The sequence below is a fragment of the Pristiophorus japonicus genome, chromosome 4, assembly GCF_044704955.1.
Source record: "Pristiophorus japonicus isolate sPriJap1 chromosome 4, sPriJap1.hap1, whole genome shotgun sequence".
In the NCBI taxonomy this organism is placed as follows: Eukaryota; Metazoa; Chordata; class Chondrichthyes; family Pristiophoridae; genus Pristiophorus; species Pristiophorus japonicus.
The window spans coordinates 311,818,835-311,837,226 of NC_091980.1; the positions used below are offsets into that span (position 1 = coordinate 311,818,835).

The 18,392-nt window shown below is 48.7% G+C and overlaps 1 protein-coding gene across 1 annotated transcript in view; it reads left to right on the forward strand.

The window, feature by feature from the left end:
- The window catches only part of mthfd1b (methylenetetrahydrofolate dehydrogenase (NADP+ dependent) 1b), a 92,794-nt gene that overhangs the window by 19,398 nt on the left and 55,004 nt on the right, over window positions 1-18,392 (forward strand). Inside the window, exons 8-14 of the mRNA XM_070879689.1 lie at window positions 4,736-4,863; window positions 9,344-9,441; window positions 11,744-11,917; window positions 13,496-13,632; window positions 16,568-16,614; window positions 17,791-17,898; window positions 18,008-18,082. Coding sequence (XP_070735790.1) covers window positions 4,736-4,863; window positions 9,344-9,441; window positions 11,744-11,917; window positions 13,496-13,632; window positions 16,568-16,614; window positions 17,791-17,898; window positions 18,008-18,082 — 767 coding nt within the window. The remainder of the gene's footprint in view (window positions 1-4,735; window positions 4,864-9,343; window positions 9,442-11,743; window positions 11,918-13,495; window positions 13,633-16,567; window positions 16,615-17,790; window positions 17,899-18,007; window positions 18,083-18,392) is intronic.

An 18,392-nucleotide genomic window follows, 5' to 3' on the forward strand; every position in this document is an offset into this window, starting at 1 on the left:
TCCCTGTCGAGTAAAAATAAAACGGGGAAGGTGGCTCAACCGTGGCTAACAAGTGGTAGATGCAGTATAATGTGGATAAATGTGAGGTTATCCACTTTGGTGGCAAAAACACGAAGGTAGAATATTATCTGAATGGTGGCAGATTAGGAAAAGGGGAGGTGCAGCGAGACCTGGGTGTCATGGTACATCAGTCATTGAAAGTTGGCATGCAGGTACAGCAGGTGGTGAAGAAGGCAAATGGTATAGAAACATACAAAACATCGAAAATAGGTGCAGGAGTAGGCCCTTCGGCCCTTCGAGCCTGCACCGCCATTCAATGAGTTCATGGCTGAACATGCAACTTCAGTACCCCATTCCTGCTTTCTCGCTATACTCCTTGATCCCCCTCGTAGTAAGGACTACATCTAACTCCTTTTTGAATATATTTAGTGAATTGGCCTCAACAACTTTCTGTGGTAGAGAATTCCACAGGTTCACCACTCTCTGGGTGAAGAAGTTTCTCCTCATCTCGGTCCTAAATGGCTTACCCCTGGTTCTGGACTTCCCCAACATTGGGAACATTCTTCCTGCATCTAACCTGTCGAAACCCATCAGAATTTTAAATGTTTCTGAGATCCCCTCTCATTCTTCTGAACTCCAGTGAATACAAGCCCAGTTGATCCAGTCCTGCCATCCTGGGAATCAGTCTGGTGAACTCCCTCAATCGCAAGAATGTCCTCCAAGTTAGGAGACCAAAACTGTACACAATACTCCAGGTGTGGCCTCACCAAGGCCCTGTACAACTGTAGTAACACCTCTCTGCCCCTGTACTCAAATCCCCTCGCTATGAAGGCCAACATGCCATTTGCTTTCTTAACCGCCTGCTGTACCTGCATGCCAACCTTCAATGACTGATGTACCATGACACCCAGGTCTCGTTGCAGCTCCCCTTTTCCTAATCTGTCACCATTCAGATAATAGTCTGTCTCTCTGTTTTTACCACCAAAGTGAATAACCTCACATTTATCCACATTATACTTCATCTGCCATGCATTTGCCCACTCACCTAACCTATCCAAATCACTCTGCAACCTCATAGCATCCTCCTCGCAGCTCACACTGCCACCCAACTTAGTGTCATCCGCAAATTTGGAGATACTACATTTAATCCCCTCGTCTAAATCATTAATGTACAATGTAAACAGCTGGGGCCCCAGCACAGAACCTTGCGGTACCCCACTAGTCACTGCCTGCCATTCTGAAAAGTACCCATTTACTCCTACTCTTTGCTTCCTGTCTGACAACCAGTTCTCAATCCGTGTCAGCACACTACCCCCAATCCCATGTGCTTTAACTTTGCACATTAATCTCTTGTGTGGGACCTTGTCGAAAGCCTTCTGAAAGTCCAAATATACCACATCAACTGGTTCTCCCTTGTCCACTCTACTGGAAACATCCTCAAAAAATTCCAGAAGATTTGTCAAGCATGATTTCCCTTTCACAAATCCATGCTGACTTGGACCTATCATGTCACCTCTTTCCAAATGCGCTGCTATGACATCCTTAATAATTGATTCCATCATTTTACCCACTACCGATGTCAGGCTGACCGGTCTATAATTCCCTGTTTTCTCTCTCCCTCCTTTTTTAAAAAGTGGGGTTACATTGGCTACCCTCCACTCCATAGGAACTGATCCAGAGTCTATGGAATGTTGGAAAATGACTGTCAATGCATCCGCTATTTCCAAGGCCACCTCCTTAAGTACTCTGGGATGCAGTGCATCAGGCCCTGGGGATTTATCGGCCTTCAATCCCATCAATTTCCCCAACACAATTTCCTGACTAATAAAGATTTGGCCTTCATAGCTAAGGGATTTGAGTATAGGAGCAGGGAGGTCTTACTGCAGTTGTACAGGGCCTTGGTGAGGCCTCACCTGGAGTATTGTGTTCAGTTTTGGTTTCCTAATCTGAGGAAGGACGTTCTTGCTATTGAGGGAGTGCAGCAAAGATTTACCAAACTGATTCCCGGGATGGCAGGACTGACACATGAGAGACTGGATCGACTGGGCTTGTATTCACTGGAGTTTAGAAGGATGAGAGGGGATCTCATAGAAACATATAAAATTCTGACGGGATTGGACAGGTTAGATGCAGGAAGAATGTTCCCAATGTTGGGGAAGTCCAGGCCCAGGGGTCACGGTCTAAGGACAAGGGGTAAGCCATTTAGGACTGCGATGAGGAGAAACTTCTTCACTGAGTGTTGTTGACCTGTGGAATTCCCTACCGCAGAGAGTTGTTGATGCCAGTTCATTGGATATATTCAAGGGGGAGTTAGATGTGGCCCTTACGGCTAAAGGGATCAAGGGGTATGGAGAGAAAGCAGGAAAGGGGTACTGAGCTGAATGATCAGCCAAGATCTTATGGAATGGTGGTGCAGGCTCGAAGGGCCGAATGGCCTACTCCTGCACCTATTTTCTATGTTTCTATGTTTGCCACAGAAGTTCAAAAATTATAATGCTGGAAGTAAGGGTAATATGGACAGAAGTGCCGTATACAAGATGTTTCAGTGTCAGCCGTGGCTTGGTGGCCAGCACTCTCGCCTCGGAGTCAGAAGGTTGTGGATTCAAGGCCCACTCCGGGGACTTGAGCATGTAATCTAGACTGACTGAGGGCGTGCTGCACTGTCAGAGGTGCCGTCTTTCAGATGAGACAAACCGAGGCCCCATCTGCGCGCTCGGTGGTGACGTAAAAAATCCCACGGCACTATTTCGAAGAAGAGCAGGGGAGTTATCCACAGTGTCCTGGGGCCAATATTTATCCCTCAATCAACGTAACAAAAACAGATGATCTGGTCATTATCGCATCGCTGTTTGTGGGAGCTGTGCACAAATTGACTGCCCCGTTTCCCACATTACAACAGTGACCACACTTTACAAAGCACTTCATTGGCTGCAAAGCACATTGAAACATCCTGGGGTGATGAAAGGTGCTATATAAATGCAAGCCATTTTATATAGATGGCTGTGATGAAGGGGCCATAACCTAACTGAAAGGTTCAGCTGAACACTGCCTTAAACTTATGATCCCTTGTAATTGTTTGCGTTTGAGCTTAGTGTGCATCAGCAGTCTGCATGGCTCAGAGCAGTGAGGTTCAATTATTCACAGATCTATCGTTAATCTACCTCAGCACCTCGATTAGATCCCAGCCTGTAACTCACTCCCGGGTATCTGTTGTTCTATATATAAACCCCTCGATTAGATCCCAGCCTGTAACTCACTCGCAGGTATCTGTTATTCTATATATAAACCCCCCGAACCCCTCGATTTAGATCCCAGCCTGTAACTCACTCCCAGGTATCTGTTGTTCTATATATAAACCCCTCGATTTAGATCCCAGCCTGTAACTCACTCCCAGGTATCTGTTGTTCTATATATAAACCCCTCGATTTAGATCCCAGCCTGTAACTCACTCCCGGGTATCTGTTGTTCTATATATAAACCCCTCGATTAGATCCCAGCCTGTAACTCACTCCCAGGTATCTGTTATTCTATATATAAACCCCCCCGAACCCCTCGATTAGATCCCAGCCTGTAACTCACTCCCAGGTATCTGTTATTCTATATATAAATCCCCCGAACCCCTCGATTAGATTCCAGCCTGTAACTCACTCCCGAGTATCTGTTATTCTATATATAAACCCCCCGAACCCCTCGATTAGATTCCAGCCTGTAACTCACTCCCGAGTATCTGTTATTCTATATATAAACCCCCCGAACCCCTCTATTAGATCCCAGCCTGTAACTCACTCCCGGGTATCTGTTATTCTATATATAAACCCCCCGAACCCCTCGATTAGATCCCAGCCTGTAACTCACTCCCGAGTATCTGTTATTCTATATATAAACCCCCCGAACCCCTCGATCAGATCCCAGCCTGTAACTCACTCCCGGGTATCTGTTATTCTATATATAAACCCCCCCGAACCCCTCGATTAGATCCCAGCCTGTAACTCACTCCCAGGTATCTGTTATTCTATATATAAACCCCCCGAACCCCTCGATTAGATTCTAGCCTGTAACTCACTCCCGGGTATCTGTTATTCTATATATAAACCCCCGAACCCCTCGATTAGATCCCAGCTTGTAACTCACTCCCGGGTATCTGTTATTCTATATATAAACCCCCCGAACCCCTCGATTAGATCCCAGCCTGTAACTCACTCCCGGGTATCTGTTATTCTATATATAAACCCCCCGAACCCCTCGATTAGACCCCAGCCTGTAACTCACTCCCGGGGATCTGTTATTCTATATATAAACCTCCCCGAACCCCTCGATTAGACCCCAGCCTGTAACTCACTCCCGGGGATCTGTTATTCTATATATAAACCCCCCGAACCCCTCGATTAGACCCCAGCCTGTAACTCACTCCCGGGTATCTGTTATTCTATATATAAACCCCCGAACCCCTCGATTAGATCCCAGCCTGTAACTCACTCCCGGGTATCTGTTATTCTATATATAAACCCCCCGAACCCCTCGATTAGATTCCAGCCTGTAACTCACTCCCGAGTATCTGTTATTCTATATATAAACCCCCGAACCCCTCGATTAGATCCCAGCCTGTAACTCACTCCCGGGTATCTGTTATTCTATATATAAACCCCCCGAACCCCTCGAGTCAGTCCTGGGTATCCTTTCTCTCGCTGGTGGCAGTGTTTGTGTTGCTGTAATTGTGCCTGCTGTTTTGTTTCAGACAGCTCGAAGCCGAGTGGGAAGCGTGTGGTTGGTGATGTGGCATACAGCGAGGCCAAGCAGGTGGCTTCACACATCACCCCTGTGCCAGGTGGCGTGGGGCCAATGACTGTCTGCATGCTTATGGCGGTGAGTTTCTCGATCTCGTTGCACTGTAACTCGACCAACTTCACTCCTGTTTTGGGAAAGATTGGTTGAGTGAGAATGTCGACCAGCTTTGAGGATCCTCGTGCTGGAATGCACATCCTGAATGAAATCCACGCTTTGCTCCCGTACTCGGATTCTCGCTCCTTCTCCGACACTGTGTGAGCACAAGGTTAAAAGCCTTACACAACCTTTACCCAGAGAATGGGGAGAATGTGCAACAGAGGAACAGGAGGAGGCCATTTCGCCCCTCGAGCCTGTCCCTCCATTCAATGACATCATGGGTGATCTGCGACCTAACTCCATATACCCACCTTTGGCCCATATCCCTTAATACGTTTGGTTCACAGAAAGCTATCAATCTCCGATTTTAAAATTAACAATTGATCTAGCATCTATAGGCATTTGAGGACGAGAGTTCCAAACTTCTACCACCATTTGTGTGTAGATGTGTTTCTTAATGTCACTCTCGAAAGGCCTGGCTCTAATTTTTAGACTATGTCCCTTAGTCCTAGACTCCCCAACCAGCAGAAATAGTTTCTCTCTGTCTACCCTATTGGTTCCCCTTAATATCCTGAAAACTTCGATCAATCACCCCTCAACCTTCTACATTCCAGGGAATTCAACCCTAGTTTTTGTAATGCCCCCTTGTAATATAACCCTTGGAGTGCGGGTATCATTCTGCTACTCGCTACCACAGGGAGTGGTGACTAGCATAGATACATTTAAGAGGAAGCGGGAGACAGAAATAGAAGGATAGGCTGATGGGGTGAGATGAAGTCGGGTGGGAGGAGGCTGGTGTGGAGCGTAAACCCCGGCATAGACCTGTTGGGCCAAATGGCCTGTGTCTGGGCTGTACAGGTCAGGTTTCCTGCACCATACAGCACTTTGTCTTGGATAAAGCCGCAACTTGTTCTGAACATTAACCTGCAAGTGATTTTCTGATTAGAATCAGAGGTTTACGGCAGAGAATCATAGAAGCCGTCAAAGAGCTATCCAGCCTAATCCCACTTTCCAGCTCTTGCTCTGTAGCCCTGTAGATTACGGCACTTCAGGTGCACATCCAAGTACTTTTTAAATGTGGTGAGGGTTTCTGCCTCTACCACCCTTTCAGGCAGTGAGTTCCAGACCCCCACCACCCTCTGCATGAAAAAAGTTCACCACAATTCCCCTCTAATCCTTCTACCAATTACTTTAAATCTATGCCCCCTGGTTATTGACCCCTCTGCTAAGGGAAATAGGTCCTTCCTATCCACTCTATCTTGGCTCCTCATAATTTTATACACCTCAATAAGGTCTCCCCTCAGCCTCTTCTGTTCCAAAGAAAACAACGCCAGCCTATCCAATCTTTCCTCACAGTTAAAATTATCCAGTCCTGGCAACATCCTCGTAAATATCCTCTGTACCCTCTCCAGTGCAATCACATCCTGTAATGTGGCGACCAGAACTGCACACAGTACTCCAGCTGTGGCCTAACTAGTGTTTTATACAGTTCAAGCATAACCTCCCTGCTCTTGTATTCTATGCCTCGGCCAATAAAGGCAGTATCCTGCAGTCCTCCAGCGTATCCAGTATTTATGCTGTAACAACCCAAGGCACCGTCTCATGAGCTGCTGATATTAGCAAGATTCCGGAGTGATTTTCAGGCTAATCCTAGTCCCTTCTCCCGTGGGGTAGAAACATAGAAAATAGGAACAGTAGTAGGCCATTCTGCCCTTCGAGCCTACACTGCCATTCAATATGATCATGGCTGATCCTCGTATCTCAACACCATATTCCCACTTTCTCCCCAGACCCCTTGATGCCTTTTGTGTCCAGAAATCTATCGATCTCCCTCTTAAATATATTCAGTGACTTGACCTCCACAGCCTCCTGTGGCAGAGAATTCCACAGGTTCACCACCCTCTGAGTGAAAACATTTCTCCTCATCTCGGTCCTAAATTTCCTACCCCGTATCCTGAGACTGTGAGCCCTTGTTCTAGACTTCCCAGCCCGGGGAAACATCCTCCCCGCATCTAGTCTATCCAACCCCGTCAGAATTTTATACGTTTCAATGAGATCCCCTCTCATTCTTCTAAACTCTAGTGAATACAGACCTTGTCGAACCAATCTCTCCTCATACGACAGTCCTGCCCTCCTAGGAATCAGTCTGGTGAACCTTTGCTGCACTCCCTCTATGGCAAGTATATCCTTCCTTTGGTAAGGAGACCAAAACTGCACACAATACTCCAGGTGTGGTCTCACCAAGGCCCTATATAACTGGAGTAAGACATCCTTGCTCCTGTACTCAAATCCTCTTGTAATGAAGGGGTACGGCGAGAAAGCAGGAATGGGGTGCTGAAGTTGCATGTTCAGCCATGAACTCATTGAATGGTGGTGCAGGCTCGAAGGGCCGAATGGCCTACTCCTGCACCTATTTTCTATGTTTCTAACATACCATTTGCCTTCCTAACTGCTTGCTGCTCCGGCATGTTTGCTTTCAATGCCTGGTGTACCAGGACACCCAGGTCCCTCTGTACATCGACACTTCCCAAGCTATTGCTATTTAAATAATACTTTCACCACCGTCCTGCAGAGCACCGAGCACACGCGTGTTCGGCACAGGAGCCCTACTCACCGCGTCAGCAGGCAGCTCCAGGGCGCATGCGAGGGTCCTGCTACCGGTCTAGACGGTTGTTGTTTTGTTTTCTTCTCTATCCCCTCCTCCCCGCCCCCAGCCGAGAGCAGCTGTTAGGAGTGTGGCACAAATACCGTCAGTGTCTGCTCGCTGACCATGAGTTCGGGGGCCCGGGTCACTCTGGCTCGGCTCAGGTATGTAAACCGGGGGTGGGGGTTTCGATTAGATACCAGCGTGCCCATGGACCCATCCAACAACAAGGCGGCAACAGCTGAGGAAGAGGATAGGGGAATATTCATAGAATCAAACGGCACAGATTCGGCCCATCGTGCCTGTTTGAAAGAGCCATCTGATTAGTCCCGCTCTTTCCCCATAGCCCTGCGAATTCTTCCTTTTTAAGTACGTATCCGATTCCCTATTGAAAGTTACCGTTGAATCGGTCTCTACCGCCCTTTCAGGCAGCGCGGTCCAGATCATCATAAGTCGTTGTGTAAAAAATATTCTCCCCGCTGGCTTTTTTACCAATTATTTTAACTCTGTGTCCTCTGGCTACTGACCCTCCTGCCAGTTTCTCTCTGTCCTTATAAATTGGCAGAAAAAGGTAAGCACCCATTAGGCAAATGTGAGACACCAGTTAAAGACAAGTGCTTGCACCTGCCCTGGTCACTGTGGCTTGGGGAGAGGCCGTTCAGTTGTTCCCACTGCAGAAAGAAGTTCAGGCAGGCATTGAACCTCGCTGATGATAGACCTTTTTAAATATTCTGAGTGTGAGATTAGTTACAAAAGCAGAAGTGACCTGCTGAAATGCTGCGGAGAGGCCGTTCACCTGCTCTGAGTGTGGGACGGGATTCACTCACTCGTCCCACCTAGTGAAATATCAGCGCGTTCACAAGTGACAGCAGGGGTTGGATTCTGCTGTTAGTGCTGCTGTTAATCACATCCAGGACTGAATTGTGTTCATTCTGACAGTGGGGGTTTGTTTCTGCTGATGTTCATAACCCCTATAACTGGGCTGGAGTTTAATATTCTGGATATCTGCCAAATAAATTGGCTTTGCTTCAAAAAAAAAAGTTGTAGCTTTATGCCCACAGTCCAGGATGGGGATTCCTCGTGTGTATCGAGATAGCTGATTTCACCCTCGGGCTTGCAGGATCGGGGTGCAGATTTTAAAATTCTCATCCTTCTTTTCCAATCCCGCCATGGCCTTGCCCCTCCCTATCTCTGTAACCTCCTCCAGCCCCACAACCCGCCGAGATCTCTGCACTCCTCTAATTCTGACCTCTTGAGCATCCCCGATTTTAATCGCTCCACCATGGGTGGCCGTGCCTTCAGCTGCTGAGCTCTGGAATTCCCTCCCTAAACCTCTCCGTCTCTCTACCTCTCACTCCTCCTTGATGATGTTCCTTAAAACCTACCTCTCTGCCTTAATACCTCCTTATGTGGCTCAGTGTCAAATTTTAGTTGATATCGCTCCTGTGAGTGTGCCTTGGGGTGTTTTGCCATGTTAAAGGTGCTGTATAAATGAAAGTAATTGTTGTTTGGGAGGAGGGGGGATGCTGAGGACTCAGACGGAGAGTCCTCTCCCAATTACTGTCCAGTGACTCCCACTGTGAAGTGCGACTGTATGTATGTGTCTAATGAGGCCAGAATCAGTCTCTGTCGAATGGCCTGTCGAGCTTCACTGGGCTCGTGGATAAGGATGCTGATTCCTATGGAACCAGTTGACAGCATCAGCAGGGGAGGGGAGCAAAGTGGCGATCTTAACAAAAATAAAAATAGACCACAGCCCAAAACGGTTTTATGTTGGAAGGAAACTTTACTCTTGGCCTTTTGTGTTGTCTGTGACAGAACACCGTCGAGAGTGCAAGACGCTATTTGAAGAACTGCAAGCCAGGCAAGTGGCCCATTCGCTACACGAAGCTTGATCGTGTGGAGCCAGTCCCAAGGTAAGTGCGAGAGCTTTTCTCCGCATCCGGTCAGAGTGTAGCTGATACAGAATGAAAGCGGAAGCAGTGAATTCTGTGCATGCAGAGAAACCTATACATGTATTCACTGGAGTTCAGAAGAATGAGGGGGGACCTCATAGAAACATTTAAAATTCTGACGGGGTTAGACAGGTTAGATGCAGGAAGAATGTTCCCAATGTTGGGGAAGTCCAGAACCAGAGGTCACAGTCTAAGGATAAGGGGTAAGCCATTTAGGACCGAGATGCGGAGGAACTTCTTCACCCAGAGAGTGGTGAACCTGTGGAATTCTCTACCACAGAAAGTTGTTGAGGCCAATTCACTAAATATATTCAAAAAGGAGTTAGATGAGGTCCTTACTACTAGGGGGATCAAGGGGTATGGCGAGAAAGCAGGAATGGGGTACTGAAGTTGAATGTTCAGCCATGAAGTCATTGAATGGCGGTGCAGGCTAGAAGGGCCGAATGGCCTACTCCTGCACCTATTTTCTATGTTTCTATTCCCGAACCATGTTCAACTTCTGATTGGAGGCAGCATCAAAGCAGATATTTTGTGTAGAACTTGTAATGCATTTGCTTCATGGGTTCTTGGCTTAAGAATTCATAGCAACACATTTCTATTAAGAACCAGTTGGTTTATTGACAAAGGTTTAACAATCACACGGCACATTACCAGTTCATCCACCAGGTTCACAACCACCTGCCCCATCGTGGATCCCCCGAACCCAACTGGCTGGGGTTTTATTGAGTCTTGTGAACATCATGTGACTGACTAAGCCACTCGCAGTGCAACAGCTCTACAAACCTGTGAGCATGCTCATTGGTGCATACATTACAGAACTCTTTTCCCCCGTTCCCACCACCAGTGTGACGTGAAGTGACATCCCAATGTCACCCCAGGAGCGCTAGCCCCAATGTTGCTATTCATCATGCCAACTAAAGAGGAGCTCCTTAACTAGTCGTCTGCCTCTAGTTCTCTGGGAGGTTAGCTCGATAACTGCACCGCTCAGTGTGGTACCTGAACTGCACAGCCAATGGAAGGTTCCCAGTACTGACCTGTGCTGAGTTAGCTACAGCAGGCCTCGACACCTCTGGGTTAATGTTCCCATTCCTGAGCATCTCACATCAGCGTAGGAAGTCCCTCGAAACGAGGATGACTTGCTTCCACGCCGAAAAACAGATGAGTTCACAGGTGTTTCAATTCTGGATCCCGAACTAAATCCTGAAGGGTGGAAGATGCCTGTGGGTGGATTTTTTTAACGTGGGGTGACCGTTGCACACCAGCCACCACACGGGCTTGACAGAGCGAGGTCTTGGTCCAGTGGCAAGGATTAACCAGGATGACTGGAGACCTGCTCTGCTGCACGGACCTAGTGCTCACACATATCGCACAGTGTGGGCTGGGCCCGTGCTGCCCCTGGGCCCTCGCCTCTTCTGGGCCCCGATCACATCCCTCTACAATCTCTCGCCACTCCTTCGCCCCGACCTCGCCGCTCCTGCTGTACCTGCCCACACTGCAGTCAGCCGTCGCCCTCCTGCAGCAGCACCTGCTGCTCCCTGCAGTGGTATACCGCCGTACGCTGCTCCCTCTAATCGTCCCGGCCTGCTGATGGTCTTGCAGGCCGGGAACATGCTGATTTCCGGGCCAGGCCACCGCACGCTGCTCCCTCTAATCATCATACAGGCCTTTGCTGGAACGCGCCTGCAGGGATACAGATGCATATCAGCCAGGATCTCACTGAATGACGGGACACACTCGAGGGGCTGAATGGCCCCCTCCTGTTCCTAGTGGTGTCGGACAATTCGATGGGCCTCGCTATTTAAAACTTGCGTAGCGCCTTTCACAACCTCATTATGTCCCAAAGCGCTTTACAGCGAATTACTATTGAAGTGTAGTCACTGTTATAATGTAGGAAATGTAGCAGCAAGATCCCACCAACAGCAGTGCGATAATTGCCAGATAATTTGGTTTTTAGTGATGTTGGTTGAGGGATAAATATTGCGCATTGCGCGCCGAAAACCGGCTTTTGCGATGCCTTCCAGGGTCCGGACACACTCCTCCGTGCATGCTCCGTATGGACACACGGAGGCTGGGTTTTCTGCCCCGTTATCACTTGCGCGATGAGCCGGAGGGCTGTCGGATACCCACTAAATCACCAGCATGAATGCGGACCTTGAGAGCTGATCAGAATCTGAGGTTAATGCAGCAGCACTTGGGGGTGCCTTGCGCACTCGTTGTGTTTGGCTTTATTTAAATGTTTTTTTTTAATGTTATTTCCCACCAGTGACATTGTAATTTCACGGTCTGCTGCACCAAAGCACATCAGCCGCCTGGCTAAGGAGGTTGGATTGTTCTCGGATGAAGTCGAGCTCTACGGGAAGTCGAAGGCAAAGGTGCTTCTATCCATTCTCAAACGCCTGAAGGACCAACCGGACGGGAAATATGTTGTCGTCACAGGGTACGGCTGGCCTTTCTTTCTTCAAATACAACCAGAGAATATACAGCGCAGGAGGAAGCCATTCGGCCCATCGAATCTGCGCCGGCTCTGTCGAAGAGCAACCCAGTCAGTCCCCCTCTCCCGCTCTTTCCCCAAATCCCTGCAATTTTTTCTCCAACTATTTATCCAACTCCCTTTTGAAAGCTACTGTTGAATCTGCCTCCCCCACCTTTCAGGCTGTGCATTCCAGATCTTAACCACTCGCTGCGTAAAAAAGTTTCCCCTCATGTCATCTCAGATTCTTCTGCCAATCGCCTTAAATCCGTGCCCTCTCCTTATCGACCCATTCAGCCATTGGAAGCAGTTTCTCCTTATTTACTCGGTATCTTAAACCGTTCATGATTTTAAATACCTCGATCAAATCCCCCCCCCCCCCCCCCCTCGGCCTTCTCTGCACCATTGAGAACAATCCCAGCTTCTCTGGTCCTTCCTCGTAACTGTATTCCCCCACCCCTGGATCCATTCCAGTAAATCTCTTCTGTCCCCTCTCCAAAGCCTTCGCGTCCTTCCTACTGCCTGACGCCCAGAATTGGACACGGAGCGTCTGCTCTGCCGAGATCTCCCAAGTCGAGCCCTTGTGAGGACACACAAAATCTGCAAAAGGACACAGACAGGCTAAGTGAGCGGGCAAAAATTTGGCAGGCGGAGTATAATGTTGGAAAGTGTGAGGTCATGCACTTTGGCAGAAAATAAATTGAAAAGAGCAAGTTATTATTTAAATGAAGAAAAATTGCAAAGTGCTGCAGTACAGCGGGACCTGGGGGTACTTGTGCATGTAACACATGTATAGTATGCAGGTACAGCAAGTGATCAGGAATGCCGATGGTATCTTGGCCTTTAGTGCAAAGGGGATGGAGTATAAAAGCAGGGAAGTCTTGCTACAGTTATACAGGGTATTGGTGAGGCCACACCTGGAGTACTGCGTGCAGTTTTGGTTTCCATATTTACGAAAGGATATACTTGCTTTGGAGGCAGTTCAGAGAAGGTATACTAGGTTGATTCCGGAGATGAGGGGGTTGACATGAGGAAAGGTTGAGTAGGTTGGTCCTCTACTCATTGGAATTCAGAAGAATGAGAGGTGATCTTATCGAAACGTATAAGATTATGAGGGGGCTTGACAAGGTGGATGCAGAGATGATGTTTCCACTGGTGGGGGAGACTAGAACTAGAGGGCATGGTCTTAGAATAAGGGGCCGCCCATTTAAAACTGAGATGAGGAGAAATTTCTTCTCTGAGGGCTGTAAATCTGTGGAATTCGCTGCCTCAGAGAGCTGTGGAAGCTGGGTCATTGAATAAATTTAAGACCGAGATAGACAGCTTCTTAACTGATAAAGGGATAAGGGGTTATGGGGAGGGGGCAGGGAAGTGGAGCTGAGTCTATGATCGGATCAGCCATGATCTTATTAAATGGTGGAGCAGGCTCGAGGGACCGTATGGCCTACTCCTGCTCCTATTTCTTATGTTCTTGTGTTGTGATGGTGGGCGGGGGGAGAGGGTACGGGTGCCCTTGTAAAATGACGGTCACGGTTTGTATTGCAGCATCACCCCCACACCCCTCGGCGAAGGCAAGAGCACCACCACGATCGGCCTGGCTCAGGCCATGGGCGCCCACCTGGACATCAATGTTTTTGCCTGTGTTCGGCAGCCATCGCAGGGCCCCACCTTCGGGATCAAAGGTACCTCCATAGTTGCCATACTCTGCCTCCGTTCCGATTCTGACGAACTCTTAAACATCAATGTGCTGAGTATCCGTCGGATTATTCCAAGCGCTGTGCATGTTGGTCTAGTAAACTGCTTTGTTCATGGGTTTAATCCACATGCTAACGTTGGTGCGTCTGTCCTCCCGGGGGATTTGCAGGATCTTGCGGCGAAAACGCTGGTGGTATTTCTCCAGCGATTTGAGGTGTCTGCTGTACATGGTGCATGTCTCTGAGCCATACAGGAGGGCAGGTATCACTACAGTCCTGTAGACCATAAGCTTGGCGCCAGATTTGAGGGCCTGATCTTCGAACACTCTTCCTCAGGTGGCCGAAGGCTGAGCTGGAGCACTGGAGGCAAACGTCCCCAGCATCGAAGCACTGACCACACTCGACCAGCTCCGCTGGGCAGGCCACATTGTTCGCATGCCCGACACGAGACTCCCAAAGCAAGCGCTCTACTCGGAACTCCTACACGGCAAGCAAGCCCCAGGTGGGCAGAGGAAACGTTACAAGGACACCCTCAAAGCCTCCCTGATAAAGTGCAACATCCCCACTGACACCTGTGAGTCCCTGGCCCAAGAACGCCCTAATTGGAGGAAGTGCATCCAGGAGGGCGCTGAGCACCTTGAGTCTCGTCGCCGAGAGCACGCAGAAATCAAGCGGAAGGAGTGTGCGGCAAACCAGACTCCCCACCCACCCTTTCCTCCAACCACTGTCTGTCCAACCTGTGCCAGACTGTAATTCCCGTACTGGACTGTTCAGTCACCTGAGAACTCACTTTTAGAGTGGAAGCAAGTCTTCCTCGATTCCGAGGGACTGCCTATGATAATCCATGCAGTTGTGTAATCGGAGACAATTCTGGATCCCTGCCCCAGTCTAAAGGAAGGGAACTGTAAACACACTCTAGTCCTTTACTCGCCCTTTGAGCTATTTTGATTGCTCCTCTGTGAAACGCATTGCCATGTTTTTCTACAGTAAAGGCTCTAGAAATTCAGCTTGTTGCTGATTGCAGTGGTCTGTGGACAGTCACTTTGTGCAGTATCCCCTTTGCCTGACGTGAAGTTTCGCTCCAGTGTTGGCGTGATGTTTCAGCAGGAAGAGTTGTATCAAGCTGAGGTCCACAAACTCTAGATGGTCCATGAGGAGATCCCAAATGGGTCTGTCTGCAAGATCATAGGAACAGGAGGAGGTCATTCAGCCCCTCGAGCCTGTTCCGCCATTCAATTACATCATGGTTGATCTGTATCTAACAAGGATAAGGGGTCGGCCATTTAGGACTGAGGCGAGGAGAAATTTCTTCATAGACACATAGAAACATAGAAAATAGGCCATTGGCTCACTTCTGTTGGTTCAGGGGCTCCACTATAAGTTGCATTCTGCTTAATGACTTTCTCTAGTGTCTGGTGTCATCAGCAAACGTTGGTGCTCAGAGGGATTTTGGGTGTCCTTGTACACAAATCGCAGAAAGCTAACAAGCAGGTACAGCAAGCAGTTAGGAAGGCAAATGGTATGTTTGCCTTTACTACAAGGGGGTTGCAGTATAAGAGTAAGGAAATCTTGCCGCAATTATATAAGGCTTTGCTGAGACCACATCTGGAGGATTGAGTGCAGTTTTGGTCTCCTTATCCAAGGAAGTATATATTTGCCTTGGAGGGAATGCAACCCAGGTTCACTAGATTGATTCCTTTGAAGAAAGGGCTGTCCTATGAGGAGAGATTGAGTAGAATGTGGCTATACTCTCTGGAGTTTAGAAGAATGGGAGGTGATCTCATTGAAAGGACTTGCATTTAGAAGAACTAGAATTAGGAGCAGGAGAGGGTTTGATGGGGCGGATGCTCGGAGGCTGTTTCCTCTGGCTTGGGGAGCCTAGAACCAGGGGTCACAGTCTCAGTTTAAGGGGTCGGCCATTTAGGACTAAGATGAGGAGAAATTTCTTCACTCAGAGGGTGGTGAATCTTTGGAATTCTCTGCTCCAGAGGGCTGTGGAGGCTCAGTCGTTGAGTATATTTAAGACCGAGATCGATAGATTTGTGGACTCTCGGGGAATCAAGGTGATGGGAATAGTGCGGGAAAGTGGAGTTGAGGTCATGATCTTATTGAATGGCGGAGCTGGCTCGAGGGGCCGAATGGCCGACTCCTGCTCCTAATTCTAGTTCTTCTAATTGCAAGTCCTTTCTTTCCATCTTAATAATACATACAATGATGCAACATCAACAGGACTTGCATTTATATAGCAAGGCGCTTCACAGGAGTATTATGAGATTAAAAAATTTGACACCAAGCCGCATAAGGAGAAATTAGGGCAGGTGACCAAAAGCTTGGGCAAAGGGGTAGGTTATAAGGAGCGGCTTGAAGGAGGATAGAGAGGCGGAGAGGTTTAGGGAGGGAGTTCCAGAGCTTGGGGCCCAGGCAACAGAAGGCACGGCCACCAATGGCGGAGCGATTATACGCAGGGGTGGCCAAGAGGGAATAATTAGAGGAGCGCAGACATCTCGGGGGTGGTGTTGTGGGGCCGGAGGGGATTACAGAGATAGGGAGGGGCGAGGGCCATGTGGAGGGATTTGTAAACGAGGATGAGAATTTTGAAATCGAGGATTTGCTTAACCGGGAGCCAATGTAGGTCGGCGAGCACAGCCGGTGTTGGGTGAGCGGGACTCGGTGCGAGTTAGGACACGGGGGCAGCCGAGTTTTGGATCACCAAGTTGACGTCGGGTAGAATGTGGGAGGCCAGCCAGGAGTGCGTTGGAGTAGTCAAGTCGAGAGATAACAAAGACATGGATGAGGCCTTCAGCAGCGGCTGAGCTGTGAGGCAGGGTCGGGGACGGGTGGTGTTACTCTCGGGGCTGTAGACCCAGTGTAAGAGCCGTCTGTTCCAGGTGCGGTGACTGCGTTCTCCGTGTTGCTGTTACAGGTGGAGCAGCAGGCGGTGGCTACTCCCAAGTGATCCCGATGGAAGAGGTACTGTATCATTGTGGTAGGGTACTGTTTCTGAGCTGATCTAGATGGCCTTGCAATCGCAAAGCCATCCTGCCTAGAGCTGACAATTTCATGATTCACTTTTTTTTTTAAACTACAAAAATATTTAGAATAAACCAAAAGCTCCAGATTTTTATTAAAAGTTTTACGTATTTTCGAAACTTGTGTCTCTCTCTTTTATAGGTGAAGCTCCTTTCATTTTGCTTGTTACTGTTACCCATTTCAGACACCAGCAGACAGTGATGAGCTGACCTGACCTGGTTGCAGGACTTGTCCCGATGGTGCTATGAATAACCACGGGGAGAGTTGCTCTTTCCGAGCCTTCCTTAGTCTTTCTTGCTTCGTGGGCGAGGGAGTCACACACATCCTTTGTAGCCAAGATGGGTTCGCGGCCTAGTCCCAAACCAGCAACTGGTGCCGCGGTTGAACTCTGATCAGCTGTGGCCCAGTGGGTAGCGCACTCGCCTCTAAATCCAGATCGTGGGTTCAAGTCCCACTCCAGGGACTGGAGCACAAAAATCCAGGCTGACACTCCAGTGCAGTGCTGAGGGAGTGCTGCACTGTCGGAGGTGCCGTCTTTCAGATAGACGTTAAACCGAGGTCTTGTCTGCTCTCTCAGGTGGATGTAAAAGATCCCACGGCCATTGTTTTGAAGAAGAGCAGGGGAATTCTCCCCGGTGTCCTGGGGCCAATATTTATCCCTCAATCAACATCACTAAAACAGATGATCTGGTCATTATCACATTGCTGTTTGTGGGAGCTTGCTGTGCGCAAATTGGCGGCCGCGTTTCCCACATTACAACAGTGACTACATTCAAAAAGTGGCTGTAAGACACTTCGGGATGTCCTATGGTCATGACAGGCGCTGTATAAATGCTATTTTTTCTTTAACCTGTAGGAATTACTAACTCTCTCTGCCTAATTCCCCCTGTGTGGAGCCACCTGGCATTCTCCATCCCCCAAATTTCTCCCCAAATACTGTCTTTGCTTTCAACAGGATCCTTCCCCCTTAAACATCCCCCTGCCACCGCCTCAAATGATGTCCTCTCCCCCGCCCACACACCACATTGGAAGGTTGAGGGAAGAGAGCAGACCCTGTCTCGTGCACGCTTTCAATTTCCCTGGCAAAGCTTTCTGACGGTGCTCTTGTTCCTGCAGTTCAATCTTCACCTGACGGGCGACATCCACGCCATCACCGCCGCCAACAACCTGGTCGCTGCCGCGATCGATGCTCGCATGTTCCACGAAGCTACGCAGTCCGACAAGGTAACGTTACCTTCGGAGAATCCGAACCCCAGCAGTGCAGTTGGAAAGGATTAATCTGACCATCTCTCTCTCTCTCTCTCTCTCTCTCTCGCTCTCTCTCTCGTTGCAGGCTTTATTTAATCGCCTGGTTCCCTCCAATAAAGGAGTTACGACGTTCAGCAAGATCCAGCTGAAGAGATTACAGGTACGAATCTTATCATAGGAACAGGAGAGTAGGCCATTCAGCCCCTTGAGCCTGCTCCACCATTCAATGAGATCATGGCTGGTCTCTGACCCATAATCCCGTAGCTTTTTGTTAACCAAAAGGTATTATCAATCTCCGATTTAAAATGAACAATTGACCCAGCGTCAATTGCCGTTTGCGGAAGAGTTCCAAACTTCTACCACCCATTGTGTATGGAAGTTTTTCTAAACTTCACTCCTGAAAGGTCTGGCTCTAATGTTTAGACTGTGCCCCGCCTAGTCCTAGACTCCCCAACCAGCGTAAATAGTTC